Source organism: Chaetura pelagica, unplaced genomic scaffold, assembly GCF_000747805.2.
Source record: "Chaetura pelagica isolate M959 unplaced genomic scaffold, ChaPel_1.0 scaffold26, whole genome shotgun sequence".
Taxonomy (NCBI): domain Eukaryota; kingdom Metazoa; phylum Chordata; class Aves; order Apodiformes; family Apodidae; genus Chaetura; species Chaetura pelagica.
In genome coordinates this window covers 193,716-213,436 of record NW_009953793.1, presented here as the reverse complement: position 1 = coordinate 213,436, position 19,721 = coordinate 193,716, and the positions used below count along the sequence as shown (strand labels likewise).

At 50.6% G+C, this 19,721-nt stretch overlaps 1 protein-coding gene across 1 annotated transcript in view; it reads right to left on the bottom strand.

The window, feature by feature from the left end:
* Positions 1-333: 333 nt before the first annotated feature.
* KCNJ3 (potassium inwardly-rectifying channel, subfamily J, member 3) overlaps positions 334-19,721 on the bottom strand; it is a gene marked incomplete at its 5' end in the record, with an annotated part of 44,692 nt that continues 25,304 nt past the window's right edge. The window contains one exon of the mRNA XM_010001072.1: positions 334-917. Coding sequence (XP_009999374.1) covers positions 334-917 — 584 coding nt within the window. The remainder of the gene's footprint in view (positions 918-19,721) is intronic.

Sequence of the window (19,721 nt, the reverse complement as noted above, 5' to 3'; positions counted from 1 at the left end):
CTCGCGTGTTGTACCTACTACTCAGTCTTAAGAAAGATGGGGTTGGGGAGAGGGAGGGAGGGAGGGAGGGAACGCCCTGTGCCGGGTTTTTGAGGACACACAGGATAACTAGAGGAGGGGGTCATGCCATGAAACGGGATGCAAGGAACGGCACATGGTTATTGCATGCGTGGCGGGGGGACAGGCCAGCCCGCCCGCCCGGCGGCCCCGTCCTCGGCTCCCCCCAGCTCTCCCGCCCGGCCCCGGGCACCCCAGGGCTGGGCAGGACCCTGCCCCTCCTGCCTCACGGGCAAGTTCCAAGCCCTGCAGCAGAGCCGTGCCCGTCCCGTCGGGCTATGTGAAGCGGTCCGAGTTCATTTTCCTCAGCTTGGGGGGCAGGTGCCCTTCCATGCGGCCGCCGCCCGACAGCTTCTGCAGCTTGGGGGGCAGGTCGGCCACCGACTGGCTGATGGGATCCGACATCATCTTGGTGGTCTTAGACACCAGTTTCTCCTCCGAGTTCCCGGGGACCGAGCTGATCCGCTGGAGTTTCATGGGCAGATCCCCCATGCTGTAGGCCTTCTCGGAGGTGGTGGAACTCATCCTGAGGAGTTTTTTGGGGAAGTCTTCCCTCCCTGTTATTTTCTGCAGTTTTGAGGGCAGCTTTGTGCCCACCTCGTCGAGCCCGTCCAGGCCATCCACCGAGTTGTTCCTTTCTTTGCTGTTGCTCACAGCGGGTGCTATCAAGGGCGAGGACATGAGCAGCATCTCCTCCTGCTCCTTCACGCTGTAGGGCGGGGTGGGGACCTCAAACGTGGCGTGGAACTGGGAGTAATCGACTTTGAAGAAGCCTTCTTCCAAGGAGATAACCGGGAAGAAACGATGACCCCAGAGCACCTCGTCCTCAGTATAGGATGTCCTGGCTTGGCATGTCATCCCTGCAAGGAAGGAAAACTTCCACCAGTTATGGACAATTACAGAACCACAGAACGTCTTGGGTTGGAAGGGACCTCCAAAGCTCATCTAGTCCAGCCCCCCTACAATAAGCAGGGACACCTCACACTAGGTAAGATTGCTCAGAGCCCCATCAAGCCTGACCTTGAATGTCTCCTGGGATGGGGAACCAACCACCTCTCTAGGCAACCTGTTCTAGTGATCCACCACCCTCATATTAAAGCACTTTTTTCTAATGTTCAACCTCAATGTACCCTTTTCTATCTTAAAACCATCATCCCTTGTCCTGTCATTACATGCCCTTGTGAACAGGTCTTCCCAATTGTGGACACACACAAATCTTGGGTTGGTTTTTTTGTACATTTCCCTGAGATGTATTTTATACTTTTAAATGTACAAAAGAGAAGGCATTGAGTGCTTATGGTTTACATGCAGCACCTACTTCACTGTCATCCTCAAGGTGAAAGGAGCTGGCAATAAAGGAAGGAAGTTAATTTTCTGTAAGTCACATCTACTATTATGGACACTCCTGAAGGTGTTGCTGACAAAGACAAACACAGGGGTAATTGATAACTCCAGTACTAAATTAGCAAGAGCCGCTAATTGTAATGGAAAGTTGGACTTGGCAGGATCTTAAAGTACTACTAACTTGTCATAGAATCACTGAGTCATGGAATGGTGAAGGTCCTTAAAGATCATCAGGTTCCAACCCCCTGCATGGGCAGGGACACCTCCCAGCAGCCCAGGCTGCTCCAAGCCCCATCCAACCTGCCCTTCAACACTGCCAGGGATGGGGCAGCCACAGCTTCCCTGGGCAACCTGTTCCAGTGCCTTATATTTATATTTACTTAACTTACATTTACTTAACTCACATTTACTTAACTTACTCCACATTCCACATCATTCTGACAAACGAGACCAAAACCAGACCCTACACCTTACACCTCATATGCCTGAATCAAGCCCAGGTCAGTGCACCCCAAACCACCCCTGAGCAGCAGCCATGCACCATCACATGCATTTATTCCTCTTTAAGGGCTTCACCAGCAATCTGCTCACAGAGCTGGCACTGCCAAGCTGAGATCTGTGCTTCCAAAAATTAGCAGGGAAGAAGAATTATGACTAAGAGGCACCACCATGGAAAGCTGGAGGCTTCTGGAAGAAATGCTGCTGCTTCTTTTTATTCTCTTTTTTTTTGTAATGGTATCTGTAGCAATCTGTAAATAGAAATACCCTGCCATTTTATCCTGCTATAGCAAACTGGGAACATGACATTTGGTTTTCAGGAAGCTAAATCCACCTCTGCAAACACACCCTCTGCTTGGCTGGCAAAAGTGCCTCTAAGTCAGGAGAAAATGGAAGGAAACTTCAGAAGGGACCAGAAAAACGATGATGGGGGAGCAGGGGATGGGGACGTGCCTGGTGACACACCCAGCCACATCAAGGGATGTTCTTGCACTTTGAGATACCACTAATGGAATGGAATTTTCACTTGGCATAGAGATTCCTACTGCTAATACACCCGAGCACATCACCAGACACAAGCTGCACAGTTTTCTGCTTTAACTCTTAGGAGAAAAACATGAACCTGGGGGCTTTGTACACTGTGTGGTGCCCACTGGAGCTTCCAGCCCTGCAGGAACATTCCCTGAGGCCAAGCAATCCCACCCCCTGCCTGCAGCCTCAGGCAGGACAGTATTTTATACCCCCTGATCTATTTTCTCTCTGCCACGGTGTGTTTCAGCTCTGTAAGGGAACTGGGAGCCATCACACACCTAATGGGGTTAGAAAAACACCCAAACAAAACAACAACCTGAAATTTTTATTACACCATGCTAATGAGAGTGAGCAGTTCTTCCATCTGCATCCCTTCCTCCCCAGCTGTTTGCCAGCCCTGCCTTCCCTTGGGGTGCCCAGACCTTTCTCCTCTGCTTCCTCAGCCCTGACCTCCCCGGAGAGGCCTCGTTAGCCCAAGGACTCTGCTAATGATGCCTGCAAATGGCAGGAGCTGCTCTTGGACTGGGGTCCAGGGGCCTGGGAAGCAGATGGCTGGTTAACTCTGCTGCCCTAGGCTTTAGGTAACAAATTGCTTCAAATGCAAATTTGTCCGCACAGGCAAGTTGGTAATTGCTGAGCTCTCTGTGCTGCAGGCTAAGCCCAGGGGGGAGAGACATCTCCCCCTTCCATGGCCAAAGGGCCCCAGGGGACACCACCCCAGCCAAGCCCCCTACTGGGGGGAAATCCCTTGTTTGGCTTCTTCTTGGGGGTGGCAATGCTAGGAGAAAGCAGCTTCCTTGGAAAAGCTGTGCTATCAAATTGCCACGGGCAGGGTGTGGGGGAACACAAGTCAGCAGTGCTGCCAGGGCTCAGGGAGGGGACCAGCCCATAGGACCTGTCAGCATCTGCATCCCCAGCTGCATCCACATCTGCATGGACATCCTCATCCCATCTGCATCCACATCTGCCTCAGCATCCCCAACCACATCTCCAACCCCATTCCCATCTGTGTCTTCGTCCCCAGCCCCAGGAGATCCCATGGCTGATGCTGCCCAACCAGGGCAATGCCAGGGCACAGCACCCACCCCATATGAGGTCAGGCCCCCCCACCCCAAGTTGCTGTGCTGCAGGGCTATTTCTGCCTCCCCATCTCTCATCCTGCCTTCCCCCAAACCTGCTGCTTCCAGCAGGCTTCCAAGGGAGGCATTTTATCCCAACTTCCCATTGAAACCTGCATTAACTGAATCTCAGGATAATCAGCTTAACATTTTGTTCCATCAGTGTAACCCCTGGTAAGCTCACCAGAGAGATAAATACTTGCAGGTACACAACTTTTCTTTACAATCCATTTCTCTTATTCACTCACAAACCCGAGGGTGCAAATTATTTAATAGTCTCTCAGGATGAAGAGCAGGGACAAATAAGCTCCTCATCACAGTGAAGGCCTTGCACACCAAGCAGCCCAGGTGCTAATGTGCTCTGATAAGCCCTGGATCAATAAATCAATCCTCAGGTTTGCTTCCAGCTCCACTGCAATTCCCAGCTCTTCCTTCCCCTTCCCTGTCTCAGCAAAGCCTCAGGCTCCCTGCTATCAGCAGTGCCTCTGCTGCTGCTTCCAGCAGCCAGCACACACCAGCCTGACTGCCACCAGCTCCTCTGGATCAGTAGAATCACAGGAATCATGGAATCATTTTGGTTGGAAAAGCCCTTTAAGATCACCAAGTCCACCCATTCCCCCAGCCCTGCCCAGGCCACCCCTGCCCCATGTCCCTCAGCACCATCTCCAGGGCTTGGAAACCCCTCCAGGGATGGGGACCCTGCCCTGGGCAGCCTGGGCCAGGCCCTGACAGCCCTTTGGGGAAGAAAGTATTCCCAAGATCCAACCTCAACCTCCTCTGGCACAATTTGAGACATTTTCTTCCTGTCCTATCACTTGTTCCCTGGGAGAAGAGACTGACATTCTCCCTAGCAGGAGGACCTGGGTGCAGTCCCTCACTGACAGCCCTTCCTGATAACCACCTCAGGGCTATTTTCCACTAAACCACGCTAAGATAAACAGAGACCTTTTCTTTCCATCCAGAGGTCGTTTCTTTCTGGACCTTTACAAAATACAACATAGAAGGTGTGGGCCAGCTTGGGGCCAGGCTGCTGATGGCCACCAACCAGGTCACTGCAGTGGCCACGGGCTCATCCCACAGGCTGTACCAGACCAGGCCACCAACATTAGGCTGTCACTTCTCCTCTCCTTCTGTTCCTACAAAGGCTTTTCAGAATTTTTTGCCTTTTTCCCCCACTCAGAAGTTGCTCCTCAGCAGGGCAGGCAGCCCCTGAGATGCCTTCATCGTGCTAATGGGGCCTGTTAAAACTGTACCAAGTTGTCTGTACGGTTAATATTCATTTAGCAGCATCAATTTTAAACTCTGGTTTGGAAGCAAACACGCTGTATGCAGTGCATGGAATTAAAAAAACCATCCATTTGTCAGAGTAAAAGGTTTTGATGCATTTTGTTCATCACTCCCACCGCTCCTCCCAGCTCCAAGTGCTCTCCAGGGCTGTGATTGCCAGGCACATCAGCAAAGCTCTGCCTGCACACACATCCCAACATCCCACCTGAGAAAGAGCTACACTGATAGGCAGATATTCCAGCATAAATGTCCAATTAATACCTTCTATGATTTCAAAACCAGGACCGTTGTTTCCTATGTCCACAGGCAGGGATTTCCATCCAGAAGCCCCTGCAGTGGGATTTTGTCTGGATGCCCTGCCCTGCACAAACCTCACCCCAGCCTATGTGGGACCACCCAGATCATCTCCCACTGTCTCCAGGGATTATGTTCCTTCTGCAGAAACCAGGAGCTGACTCTGTTCACAAAGTATTTTGAATAATAAATAGCTTTTACGAGTGACAACAGCTTAAAGGAAGGCAAGGGCAAAGTTCTGAGGCTGAAATGGTGTTAGAGGAGCTTTAGCATTTGACATTATTAGAAATCTTGCTACTGATTCAATTCAGCCATTTACAACCACCTGTAGTGATCTGCCATCCCCCTGCAGAGTCCAGCACACAAAGCCATGGCCCACAGCACAGGGAAATCCCAGCTATTTAACCTATTTAGGACCATTTTCCATTAACTTCCTTGAGTAACATCCTGCAGAGCAGCTCTGCAGGATGAGTGTGGGTGAAACTGCTGTACTTCTCTCCTCAGGTTTGATACCAAAGTATGCTTTTTGTTGTTGGGTTTGGGTTTTTTAAAAAATAATGATGCCTTCCCCTTTCAGCATTGGCTCTACCTGAGCATCTTCTGCAGAAAAATGCATCTCTCTGATATCCTAAGTTATTAATGACAAGTTGTTTTATCTAATGAGGTAGAACTCTTGGGAAAACGTGGATGCAACTATCCCACCCTCCACAAAGCAGCAGGGTATTTAAGCTTTTCTTTGTCCTGTCTCAGTATCCCACCCCCAGGAGAGCCCAACGAGACCCAGGGTTGTGCAAACACGGGGACACAGCGGGCAGGGACTGGAGCTCCCACAAACACACAGCACTGAGGAGGTTTGGTGCTGCTGGGGTGATGCTGGGCTCAGAATTCCTGGCATCTGAAATCCAGGTACTTCAGTTAATGACCCTGATAGCTTCTGGGTTTGCTACAGGGTAAGACCAGCTCCCCAGGAAGGTGAAGACATCCCAGAGGACAACAGCTCTTGCCACCAAACCCACCAGAAATGCAGCATCTCCAAAGTCCTGCCCTGTGTACGTTGGCCACGATGTCCCCAGGGCTGGCTCTGGGCTGTGACAGGCACTCCACACCATGCTCAAGATCCAGGGCACAGCTGGACATGGATGACCCATCCTACATCCCCACGCTGGGCCCCATCAGCCTGAGCTTCACCACAGCCACCACTGGGGTTAGAGCTGGCTTTAGACTTTGAGACACTGGGACACTGTCCCCCCTGAAGCAGCCAGTGAACAGCAACACCAAGACACATCCCACTGCTGTGACTCCCTGTCAGTGCTCACTTGTCCTCAGATTAATCAGGGGGCAGATGCAGGACAAAAAAATAAAGAAATAAATAAAAATCTTTAAATAAGCACTTTGACTAATTTTCCCCTGTAATAACCCTCAAATTATTTCTAAATGTCTAAAGTGCCCAGATGGAGCTGGCTGTACTCAGGCAATTTGCAGAACTCATCATGTACTGCCTTGGAAAAAAATCACAGGGTTGCTGCTACTGATAGGGGCCTCTTCCAGTTCATCACAGGAGCTGGCTGGCAGCTGACACCCCAGAGATCACTAATAAGCTTTTAACAGCCCCCTCATGAAAGCCTGCAGAGCAATTTTGGCATATGAAGGTTATGCAGCTCCTTTCTCTCTCCAAGGTAATGCCAAGTATTTCCCTTTCAATCCTTCTGTGTTCCTGAGCTGTGACTGGCTGGCCAAGGGCTGGCTGCAGGGACACCAGGAGATGTCCTGCTCAACATGGACAAGTTAACCTCAACCAGTCGGGGAAACTGATAATGATTTTGGCATTACAACTCAACACACGTCGTCCCAGGGGCACCACAAAGGGCACCTTGGCATCCCACGTGCCAGGATAGGAGGGAAGATCACTCCTCCAGCAGCAGTTACTGACAGAAATGCACAGACATCCTCACATTCTCTTCTTACTAGGAAGTTAGGGCACATTAAAACACCCAGACCTGAGCAGGTCCAAGGGCTGCCTGTGCCTCTTCACATGCTTTACTGTGCATTTCTGGGGGTGTTCAGCTCCCTTATACCCACAGTTCATCTGTAAAGATGCAAAAATAGCTGTTAAAAATTAACCAGCCAGCAATATTAAATCAACTATGAAGAATTAAACTAATTTACAGCTGCAATCTAAGGCCTGTGAAGGCAAGAGGAAAGCTTTATGTGAGACTTGCTATAAAAATGTACCTCGCTCATCTTGCAGGACTAAGGGGGGATTTACTGCTGTGGAGAAAAAGGAGCTCAATAATCTCCACAGCAAGCTCTGCTCCTCAGGAGTATGGAGAATACACAGGGAGAGAAGCTGGTTTTATCACACTGAGCCACAAAAGAGCATGGTATCCTGATGTTAACATCTGGCCCCAGCCCCTGAAACCCCAGTGGATGTCTGGGCTCTGGGAGGAGGCAGAAAACAGGCACCCAAGATGGGAGCTCAGAACCAAACTGTGGGGCAGGATGCTGCCAAGTTCCTCCTCCCAGTGTTCTCCTCTCAAAGTCCCCTCCCTGGAAATGGGAGAGGAAGGAAATTGGATGGGGCTTGGAGCAACCTGGGCTGGTGGGAGGTGTCCCTGCCCATGCAGGGGGGTGGGACTAGAGGATCTTTAAGGTCCCTTCCAAGCCAAGCCAGTTTGGAATTCTATGATTTCATGCTAATTGCCACATTATCTTTTAATGTATGATACAATGACAGAAGGGTTTCTAAGCAGACAGGTAGTGTGGGGTCTGAACTCCAACACTCCCCATCTATTTGGGAAGAACAGCTGTATCTAGCATTAACATTTCCCCATCAGAATTTCAGGTTTGTTTGGTTTGTTTGTTCCCTTAAACTGAATCCAACTTTCTGCCTGCTGTCACCACCTGTCTACTTTTGCAGCCTGGTTTTCTTTACCTGAGGAGAGACCCTCTGTGCACTTATTGCTTCTCATTACTTTTAGGGCAATGTTTCAATAAAAAAATAACCTCTTGTCAAACAGGGAAAAAAAAAAAAGGCATTTCCTGAAATGCAAGAGACCAACAATAAGTAGTCTTGAAGGTAAAAACCATAAAAAGGTGCTCAGAATTCCAAGCCCTGCCCAAGGCTGCTGGGGGATGTTTCCTGTGGTGGGACTGACTGAGCAGAGGGATTAGGGAGAGGCACAAAACCTGCTCATCCTGCCCAGACCAGGCAAGGACATGGGCTGTCACCTTCACAGCCACAGCCTCTCCGTGGAGCTTGAGAGGTGAGAGGGGGGGTGAGGGCACTGTAAGATGGAGAAAATAGTTCAGATTTTGCTAACTGTGAATAATCTGAGCTCTTTCTCTCCGTAATGAGTGGAACAAAACGCTGGCCATTTTGTTAGAATCACAGAATAGTTTGGGTTGGAAAAGCCCTTTAAGACCATAGAGTCCAACAGTTCCCCCAGCCCTGCCCAGGCCACCCCTGCCCCATGTCCCTCAGCACCATCTCCAGGGCTTGGAAACCCCTCCAGGGATGGGGACCCTGCCCTGGGCAGCCTGGGCCAGGGCCTGACAGCCCTTTCCATGAAGAAACTGTTCCCAAGATCCAATCTCAGCCACACAAAGGGGTAGGGAAAAGGTGCCAACCCCTCACATGAGAGCATGGTTTCTCTGCAGCAGGTCCTTCTAGAACTTCATGCTTAATCACCATCTCACTACTGAGATGTAGAAAATGCCCCAACACGAGGAGGTCAGAGATTAAACAACTCAAGTGTGTGTGCACAAAGGAACCAGGGCTGCAGAGCAAACCCAGGACCACTCTGCAGGCATCCATGCAAAAGTCAGACATCAACCTCATAGAAAAAAGTGAATTTCTCATGGCAATGAGTAGCACACCCAGGCTTCTCCTCTGCTGCTCAATTTAGAGACGTTGTTTATGCTCCCACACTATAAATACCTCCTGGTATATCCAGACTGTGCTGTTCTCCCAGGAGACACTTACAACAGAGCAGTGACAGCCAAGGTATTTTTCTTATCAGCCCATCCTCTTCTCAGGACAATTTTTAATCACTCACACACACGTAGTTCTCTGACATCTTGCAGACAGCTCATCTTGATGGACCACAGCCACCCATCATTAGCACAAACTGTGACAGGTTTTGAAAATGTCACAAAACCAGCAAGGCACCACTGCATTTATCCATGCAGTTCCCATGCAAAGGGATGCAACAGGCTCCTGCCAGGTGGGACCACCAGCCCTCTGATCTATCAGCCAGTTACCAAAAAAACAAGGAGGCAAAAAGAAGAGCAGCCTGCAGGGCTGCCCTGCTGTGCTCAGCCCGCAGGTGGCTGCCAGATGTTTGCTCTTCTTTTGAGAAAAAACAGGCCCAGAGCCTCAGTTACCTGAACAAAACTGCCTCACACACGTGGAAAGCAGTGACAGAAGTTTATGCTGTCTGAGGCTCTGGCCTGGTGTTTTCCTTACCAGCAAACCCCCCCCACATGGCTCAGAAAGCCCCTGGTCCCTTCCCTCCACCCATGCACCGAGCTCCTCCGGGCTCAGCCCCTCAGCTCCTGCCTCTCTGCTGATTTCTAGGTTGTTGTTTTTTTTGCACAGCCATCTGCCACCTTCCCCTTTTTGCATCATTTCCCTCCTACCGGGAGGTTATTGAAGAAGCTGCTGCAGCACCCAAGGGGCAGCTTTTCATTCCCTGCTCTGCTGGGATGCCCCGGGATGGCAAAGGGGAGAGGCAACACACCCCTTTTCAGACTCACAGGATGCTTTGGGTTGAAGGGGCTTTTCAAGGCCATCCAGTCCAACCCCCTGCAGTGAGCAGGGACATCTGCCACTAGACCAGAGCCCCATCCAACCTGACCTGGAATGTTTCCAGAGATGGGGCATCTCCCACCTCTCTGGGCAACCTGGGCCAGGGCCTCACCACCCTCACAGCAAAGAAATTCTTCCTTACCTCTAGTCTGAATGTCCTCTCTTTCAGTTTAAGGCTATTACCCTTCATCCTATCATGACATGCCCTGCTAAAAGTCTGTCCCCATCTTCCTTTAAGTACTGGAAGGTGCTCTAAGGTCTCCCTGGAGCCTTCTCTTCTCCAGGCTGAACACCCCAACTCTCCCAGCCTGGCTCCAGAGCTGCTGCAGCCCTTGGATCACTTCCTTGCCCCTCCTTGGACTCACTCCACGTCCTTCTTGTGCTGAGGACCCCGGAGCTGGAGGCAGTAAATCTCCACTGGATGGGGATATTTCCAGGATGCTCACCCCCAGATGCTATGAAGTGGGACTCTGACATCAAATAGAGCTGTCCCTCCAGGTCCTGACAATGTGCAGCAAATGCTCTCCAGAGCTCCCCTCCACCCTCACATATCCTGTAATTTTTACTGATAACACAGCCCTGGGATAACTGCCCTCATGCTCAGAGCTGATACTGGAGCAGCCAGAGCAAGTTCACCACTGGTGGCAAAGTGCAGAGAGGCCAGTGGCAGTGCTGGGAAGGTTGGGATGTCCTGGGACACCTCCCCAGCCCCAGCCTGGGCACTGCACGCTGCATAAACCACTGGAATTCTGCACATGGAGACACACAACTGGCAAGGGGATATCTCCAACAATCCAGTAACTCTTCCCAGCTCTGAGCTCTCCACATCGTAGCAAAGTAGAAGGGTTGTGTTTAACGTTCATCTGCACTTAAGTCCTACCATTGGATAAATTATTTCCAAAAATAAACATGAGCACTTGCCATAAAATGCACATTTCAACCTGATGTGATGCTGGAACCTGCCCACCTTGAAGGTCACTTGCCTTAACAGAAGGAAAGGCTTTGTCCCCCCCCAGCTTTGCAGCAAGCACTGGCTGCAGCCACACCAGAGGACAGGGATAAAACCACCACTCCTACTATTTCATGCCTGCTCCATCAATAGCAAACTTTAATTTAAAAAGCAAGAAGCTCTCAGTTATTCTTAATTAATACCAGAATAACTGTCTTCCCTTGTGCAGCATCAGAAGTAATTTCCCTTAACTCCAAGCTGCCTGAACCACCTCCTCTCCTTGACCACTTAATGAAAAGCCTGGGGTAGCTGCCTCTGGGCTGCATTTCTCTTCAAATTGCAACTACAATTCTTCAGGAGGAATGAAAAAGCTGGGTTCTGCAATTAAAGGAGCTTTGGCTCCCAAGTGCAGCCGAAAAGGCAGTTCTGAATTGTAGCACAGCTGATCTGTCCACTGGGGATGCTGGGGGAGAGACTGGGGAAGAAAGGACTGTGTTGTGAAACCAGAAGAAAACTGTTTGTGGTCAGAGGATGCCTCAGGAACACACAGCAAGAGTGAAGCCTGAGAGAAGTCTGCCCATCAGGCAGGTAGAGAAGGGAAAAGCAGACATTGAAAAGAAAATATTCTCCTTGAATGAGAACATTACAATCATGAGGCAAGAAACCCAAACCCCAGCCCTTCCTCCAGCAGCCCTGTGCTTCTCCAGACACCCACCCAGCCATATGCTGCTCAGCACCAAAATAGAGCACTGCAATCTTCAGGGCTTTGGCAGGCCTAAAAAAACTGCCTGAAGACATATTTGACGTTAGAGGCTGCCTGCCCTGGGGAGGGGGGGAACTCTTCTCCTTCAGGTTGCAAAGCACCATTTGCTGGTGCAATGGGACGTGGCCACGGAGTGATTTCTGGGCTTGGGCAGAGGAGGGAGCCTGGCAGCCCCAGCTGCTCCTTCCCAGGCTCCCTGCCTGCACCCATGCATGGGAGCAGGAGCACCAACCTGGCTGCCAGCTCCTGGGCTGGAAATCAGGGGCCATGCAGCAGTAATCAAAATTATCAGTGGAAAAGAGGAAACACAAAACAGAGCTGTGCTTAGCAAGAAATTGACCCTTGCTCAGGGTTGTAGGTCTAACGTATATATTTATTGGTGGAGTAACTGCAACACTTAAAGGCAGTTTGTGCCCAGAGCTGTCCCCAACCAACCTGCTGCTGTCCTGGTGTGACTCCTGTTCCTGCCCTGCAGCTGCTTCAAACAGAAAATTAAACATGAACAATAAACCCCTCCAGAGCCCACGAGCCTCTCCTGGCAGAGGGACAACCCCATTTGCTGTCCTCTCTAGCACTATGGTGATGGCTGGCTGCCCTAGCAGTGCTACCAGCCCCACAGGTACCACACACCTTGCTGCACCACATGGGTTCACAGAGACACCACAGAGAGAGTTAGAAAACATGTTGTGCCCTTCAGCACAGTGCTGGGTGGCCCTTGGCAGCAGAGGGGCCTCACAGGTTGCCACAGGGACCCAGGCACCAGCACCAACCATCTGCAGTGTCAAGGAGTACCCTTAAATTACAGCACAGCCACGAGAGCAATAGTATTTGTCCAGTTTCCCAGAAGCAATCCACAAAAAAAGCATCCATGCAAAGGCTGGGATGCTCTGCTGGCACAAGCCAAGGCCCAGGCAGGTGCCCCCCAAAATACAGTTTTAAATAGTGCTCTTAGTCCTGGCAGCTCCTGCAGAAAACAAGCCCAGCTGCATGAAGGCAAGTGGGAAACAGTGCAGCACATCCTTGCAAGCACACAGTGCTCATTAAGCTCCATTTCCTGAGAGCAGTTTTGGGTTCCCATGAAAGTTATGTTAAGTTATATGCCCAGAAATGCCTCTGAAGTTTCCAAATAATCAAGAACTTCTGCAAGGAGAACACATTAAACCCCACGATTTTTTGATCCCTGTGCAATTATTTGTTGATGGTGTTGCAGGTAGGTCCTGGAACACGTGTGAGTGCATCCATCTAATCCAACTTTGATTTGCATTTTGGGAATGCACCCCAGGCTGGGCACCAGCTCCAACAAACCTGCCGTGCCCCCTTTGACCAGGACATTTCACTTCCTGGTGCAAGTCAGATGCTGCATCTCCCACGCGTGAGAGAGGACACAAAACAATGTTCTACTTGTATTTTCTCAGCAAAAAGCTCTCCCAAACCTCAATGCCCACCACTGCTTGCCTTTGCTACCAGCTGTGCAGCCCCTGCCTGACCAGCTGGGAATGCTGCTAACACAGCTGGAATGCCATTAGCTTTAAAAGACGTTCTTTAGCATTAATTAATAGGAATGCAATTGATTTGATTTTCCTAAGCACTGAGCCCCAGGCACCTGGTGGGACATAACTGGGTTTTGTTCTTCCCAGCTGAGCAGCCCCTGGCCACAAAGAGCAGGGGAATTGGTTGCCCATTACCTTGGGTTTTCAGCCTTTGAAGGTACCACCATTAATCTCCTACTGAATCCCATACTAAATCCACAACCCAACACTCTTCTAGCTACTAAGAAGAAAACTAGCTCTATTCCAGTGAAACCAGGACCAATGTCCTCTCCTGTGCCAGCCATCCCAGCTGGAGGAAACACCCATAGCCCCTTCTTATGGGACCCTGAGGGCACACAGACCTGGTGCCATGCTCTGGAAAGGTGATTTGTCCCTTACCATGGAGCTGGCAGCTTCTCTGTCCTCCTGGAGAAGCTGCAGCAGATGTTGGCTGGTGCTGGGGTGAAGGACCTGAAGACATACAAGGACCTCCTGGCAGCCAGTTCCTTCTCATTGAATTAATATACTGGCTCACTGCTGCAGTGGTGCGTGTAAAGAAGATGGAAAGAAGCCTTATCATTTGTACCCAACAAACACGGGGAGTTCCCACAAATCTGAGATGTGAAAACCAGCCTGCCCAGATTGAAGGTGTCCCCTCCCTGTGTGCTGGGCATCCTCCTGTTACCTCCCCAACCTACTGAGCTCTGCTGAGCTTTGGCTTCCCCGTTGGGCAAACCTCTGAAAAAGCACCTTCAGGCATTCAGTCATTTTGTGCTGTTTGCTTTCCCCTTGGCCAGACACTGGGCTGATCCCTGCAGGCCCCACAGGTGCACACGTCAGGGCTGTTCCTTCGTCTGCAGCACCATCCACCCCCCTCCCCGTCCTCAAATAAAAACACAAACCCCAAAATATAACAGGCCCACCATTTCCTGACGTGAAGGCAGGAGTGGCAGATAAGGCTGGGGGTTCTGGAATGCCTTTTCCTTCCCATGGCCCCATCTTCCAAGGCAGTTTATACCCCGAGCACAGAGAAGATAATACAGCAGAGAATCATTTCCTGCGGGGCGCGCAGGAGCGAGGCTGTTGGAGCAGCCAGGGAAGGTTAATTAGCCACTATATATATTGCAGTGTGATGTCATGTCATGCAGCCTACTTGTTATTTCTATGTGCACCCCAGGAGAATAAATAAGCCACAACTCAGAGCTGTACTGTGCAAATAACCATATGCCTGCGAGGAGTTTCTAATTTTACATACAAACCCTTCTCCTTACATTCTAATTGCACTGATATTAACTCCCCCTGGGCTGGTTCAGAAGCCTGTTGGTCTGGGCCCTTTTTGACATGGTGGGGAAAATCAGGACTTTTCTTTCTGAACATCTCAAAAGCCAGTCAGTATTTTGGACATTTCCTTGTGAATGTTGCATGGCATCCTTTTATTTCCCCCCCCCCCCCACTTCCAATCCTAAAGGTCCCAAACGCTTTCGTTCTGGGAAAAGACTTTGCCCACAGCTGCCCAAGAAACCTGCACGGGGAAGGAGGAGCTGGAGGAGGGGAGAGATGGATGGGCAAGACAGATGGAGGAGGAGGAGGAGAGGCTGCTGAAAAATGCTCAGTTCACCCACAAATACTCTGAAAAAACACCACCACCACGGACCACGCTTTGGAAAAACTCTCCTCCCTCAGCCTCCCACCCCAGCTTCTCCCTTTTGTGATGCCACTGCACTCAGAAGCTCACCAGGCAGGCACAAGCACTGCCAGGACTGTGTGAGTTATCATTCTTTGCTACAGGAGGGTCATGTAAAGGTGCTGCAGGTTTGTCTTTAGAGAAACAGAGCTTTTTAGCCCACGTGATGGACGTAAATTTTATACAGATGCTACTGCCATGTCCAAGTAGGGCCCCATACCCTTGTGCCAACACCTGTGTCAACATCTAGAGTGTGTAATAGTGAATACAGAAGCAGGAAACTGGGGAAGCTGTGCTCCCTTCAGGGTTTCCCTTCCACTGTCTCACCTCTGAACACCCTCAGCTGTTCCAGCACCAAGGCTGCTGCTTGTCACACTCCTGTGCATCAGAGGATCCATCTCCAGGTCCCCCCTCCTCATGGCACCCTGGGCTGCACCCACACCCCCAGCACTCAATCCCACCCAGGTACTTCCCATCAGGATGAAGCACCAAAATACATCAGAGAGCAGAGAAGTGACAACCTCCTTTGGTGGGGAATACCTCAAATGGAGAAGAAAGTAAGAGGCCACCAGGTCCTGCATGCACAGCCTTTGTGGTTATAAACACACAGTCACTTGCAGTTGTTCTCCACAAACTCCACATCCCAGCTTCTCATAAAAGAAAAGTGCTCAATAAAAACACTGTTGTTCAATGTTTCCATAGTTCTAAATAACAACATTGGGCTTAACATGCTCAGTTTTGTAATAATGATCTTAAAGAACTTTTCCAGGCTAAACAGCAAGAGAATGAGGGGGAATGGCTCTAAGCTCAAAGATGGTAGATACAAGTTAGACACAAGGAAGAAATGCTTGAGTGTGAGGGTGGTGAGAGCCTGGCCCAGGTTGCCCAGAGAAGCTGTGGCTGCCCCATCCCTGGCAGTGTTGAAGGGCAGGTTGGATGGGGCTTGGAGCAGCCTGGGCTGGTGGGAGGTGTCCCTGCCCGTGCAGGGGGGTTGGAACTTCATCTTTAAGGTCCCTTCTAACTCAAACCAGTCCTTGGATATGTTAAAAAAATGGGCAGACATGGTGTTTCAGGAGATGGCTTAGTGTTTGGGACTTCAGGGTAGATGGCTGGACTTGATGATCTTGAAGGTCTTTTTTAAGCTTGATGATTCTGTGATTCTAAATGATCCTCTGACTCTGCTTCTTGAATCTTGCCGGGTTCTGAGCCATTACTGCTCCCCTGGGGAGCCCATTCCAGTGCTCCACCATGTAAATATCCATCCTAACCCTCCCCCTGCACATCTTCCTACCATTCCCTCGGGTCCTATTGCTGGTCACCAGGTCAGCTCATCCTTCCCTAGTGCGGAAGCAGTGGCTGGGATGAGGTCTCCCCTCAGTCTCCTTCTCCAGGCTGAACACACCAAGCACCTCCAGCCGCTCCTCACACGACATCCCCTCTTTGCTGGTCTCCTTTTACCATGTCCCCCTTTACCCTGAGCAGCCCCAGGGCCTGGTGCAGAAGCAGGGCCCTGCAGCGTGGGGGGCTGGGGATAACACCCTCCTTGTGCCTCACCAAGGCAGCAGAGGGGCTGCTGCTCTGGGCAGCGAGCGCAGGACGCGCTGGGAGCTGCCGCTCTTGTTCTCCCTCTCCCCCTAAAGGGCTTGTGTCTGCAAACTCAGGCTTCCTCTGCACAGCTGAAAAAGCAACGACATTCACATAAACGCGGAGCAAAGTTGTTAACTTCAATCACTCCCTCAGACAAGTCCAGCTACATCCCAAGCCCCTGCCTCCTGGCAGGAGCCGCGCGCTGACGGGACCAGACACTGCAGAGCATCTTCTTCTCCTTTCCATTTGCAAAATAATTAATAGTCCTTCTTTCCTCTTTTTTTTTTTCTCTATTACTCACTTCTCTGTGCACTGAGGTATGAAAAACGATGTTGTGCATTTCTCCTTCTCTGCAGGGTCCCTGAGAGCAAGCAGAGGGATGGGTCCTGCTGCTGCTTTTCTGCTCCAGCCCGATACAAGATGTGACACACTCGTGCTCTTCATGGACATGACACAGCACTAAACACAAGCATGAGCATCATTGCACGGAGCAGAGCCCTCCAGGGAAGTCATGTCCCCAGAATCCTGCTCCCACAGCTGGACCAGAGCCACCTCAGAACCCAGGAGGAGCAACTGCCTCTGGCACTACCTGCACGTCCCTCATTACCCTGTTTGTGTTTACTGATGTTCTCAGGTTGATCCGTTCAACGCTAATGAGCAATTTGATCTCAATTAGAAGCCTCTCTCAGAACAGAGCTCTAATTCCAGCAAGTTTCCTTGATGAATTAATTACAGCATAAGCTCAACCTTCTACAGGAGCCTCTGCTCCCCTCGGAGCGGGGTCTCCCGAGTCACAGCACCCCCAGAATATGATTTACCTCAATGTCACTGATAGTGACACATTCACAGGGGTAACAAACCCCCACAAACATACTCAGAGTGGGAACACAGGGTGGTCTCACAGGCATCACGGATCAAGCAGCACCTTGAGGCACGTTTGACAGGCAGGTTTTAAAGTCTTCCAGGCAAAATAAATAAATAAATAGATAAATAAATAAAAAAAACCCACAATATTTTGTTATGTGTGAGGCACTTATTATAAAGCATTAAACCTCCCACAGCCTGACAAACCCAGCCAGCAGCAGGAGAAGCAGCCACAAGCACTGGAACCTTGCGCGGCAACGCCAGCTCGAAAAGAAATATTAAATATAAATCTGAGCCACTTCATCATGCAACATTAAGTCAGCAATGTTCCACGGTGCTGCAATTCCATCCCCACTGCCACGTGAATGTGAAGCATCTGCAGCATAATGAGGGAGAGGGAAGGAGCCCCAGAGAAACGCTGCGGAGCCGCTTCACCCCACGGATTGTGTCCTGCTGGATGTTGGCAGCTCATAGGTGGGAAGTGTCAGGGCACGGAATAAAAAGGCAGCAGGGAATGAATAATTAAAAGGGCTCTGAAGGATGTCAGTTACATTTAGACAGAGGCTCCAGGGTCTGCTCTCTGCTGGGCACTGAGGACCCTCAGCTGCCGCAGCTCGAGCGAGGGTCCCGCAGCCACCACTGCTGGGAACACCTGAGGGTGCACAAGTGTCAGTGCAGCCCCTGGGGACATGGAGAGCCCAGAGACTTCCCAGTGAAGCCTCTGCACTGGAGACATCAGCAAGAGCCAAAACTGCCATTCTGAGATGCAAAAATAATCTAATAGTTTTGGTTGGATAAGATCTTTAAGATGCTCAAGTCCACCCATTCCCCCAGCCCTGCCCAGGCCACCCCTGCCCCATGTCCCTCAGCACCATCTCCAGGGCTTGGAAACCCCTCCAGGGATGGGGACCCTGCCCTGCCCTGGGCCAGGGCCTGATTAAATACTTGGGAGCACATTCTGTGTTACGTGGAAGGTGACAAACTGGAGACAAGGAAGGAAGAATAAAACCACTCTCATTATAGTGCTGCAGAAGCCAACTGAGAAGCCAAAGCAGTGAGATACACCTGGTTTGGTCATGTCATGACAGCAGGCAGGGAGTACATGGAAAACACTGGGAAGGATTTAATAATTTAAAGAAGACAGAAGGTGCAGCTACTTTGAGGTTAAGGGAAAAACAGATGACATCTGTTTAGGAAAAGGGCCACCCCAGCCAGGGGGGCACCCAGCTGCTCATACCCACTGCCACCCCTCAGGTGCCCCATGGCCATGGTGTAACATCACCTCATCCCACCCTGCTGAGCTGCAGCATCACTGCCCGTAGGGAAGCGAGGGCAGGAACACCACGACCTCCAAGGATGCCCACACCAGCTCTGGTTTACTGCTGTCATAACTTCTGCTGCCTCCAGAAACTCTGAGCAGACTGTTGAGAAGACACCTCCCTGCCTCAACCCCAGCCTGGCCCTTCACCAAGTACTTGAAATAAGGCAGGCAACCAATTCTGCTCAGCCTTCCACAAGGGCATTTTCATGACTGGGACTCATGGAAATACAAATAGCTTCTCAGAGCTGAAAAGCATAAAAATGTTGAAGACCAACTTGGTGGTGACCACGGGTTGCTCAGGAATCAGTCCTATGCAATGCATCACACAGGCTGCTGGAAAAGGAAAAGCTGGGGCAGTAACTCAGGCCGTGGGCTGGACAGGCAAGATCCTGGCTGTACTTAGACATTACAAGCTCATTTTAAGTATTTCCCCCTGTGGGCAACAGCTATTTAAATGGAAAATCCTGGGGGCAAGAACTGCAGCTTGCACATCACCACAAAGCAAAACCACCAGGGACTCTCCTTCCTATCCCTCATACATCCTCATACATCTCACATCCCCACACTTGTCAGCTTCCAAAATAAGTCCTGTGCACAGGGAGGCAGCAAAACACCCACTGCCTGCTCCCTCCTGGCCAGAGAGACCCAGGCCCTGCAGAACCAGCCCATCCTCTGACCCTCGGGCTGAAAACAGCAGCAGCCATGAAAATCCTCCTGGAGTATTTTGGCACTGAATGTGAAGACACAGATACTGCTTCTTAGAAAGCCTTGCTGCCTCTGGGGCTACAAGGCTGCTCCTATATTGCCATGGAGAAGCAGAGGGGCTTGAGCTTTGCTTGAGCAAAGTCTCTCTGTCCTGCTCTCCTGAAAACACAGCAGGGGAAGAAAAACCTTGTGCCCTGGCAGGTGAGCTGTGGGGAAAACAGGCTGCCATGAGAGAACAGGAAATTCACACCCAAATGCCAACATCAACAGCACCACTTTGAAACACGATTTCCCATTAGGAGCAATGGGAAGAACATGATTGGAAGAGTAAATCCAGAGCAAGCCACTCTAGGAGCACAGCAATCTGTGTGCTCTTCATGCAC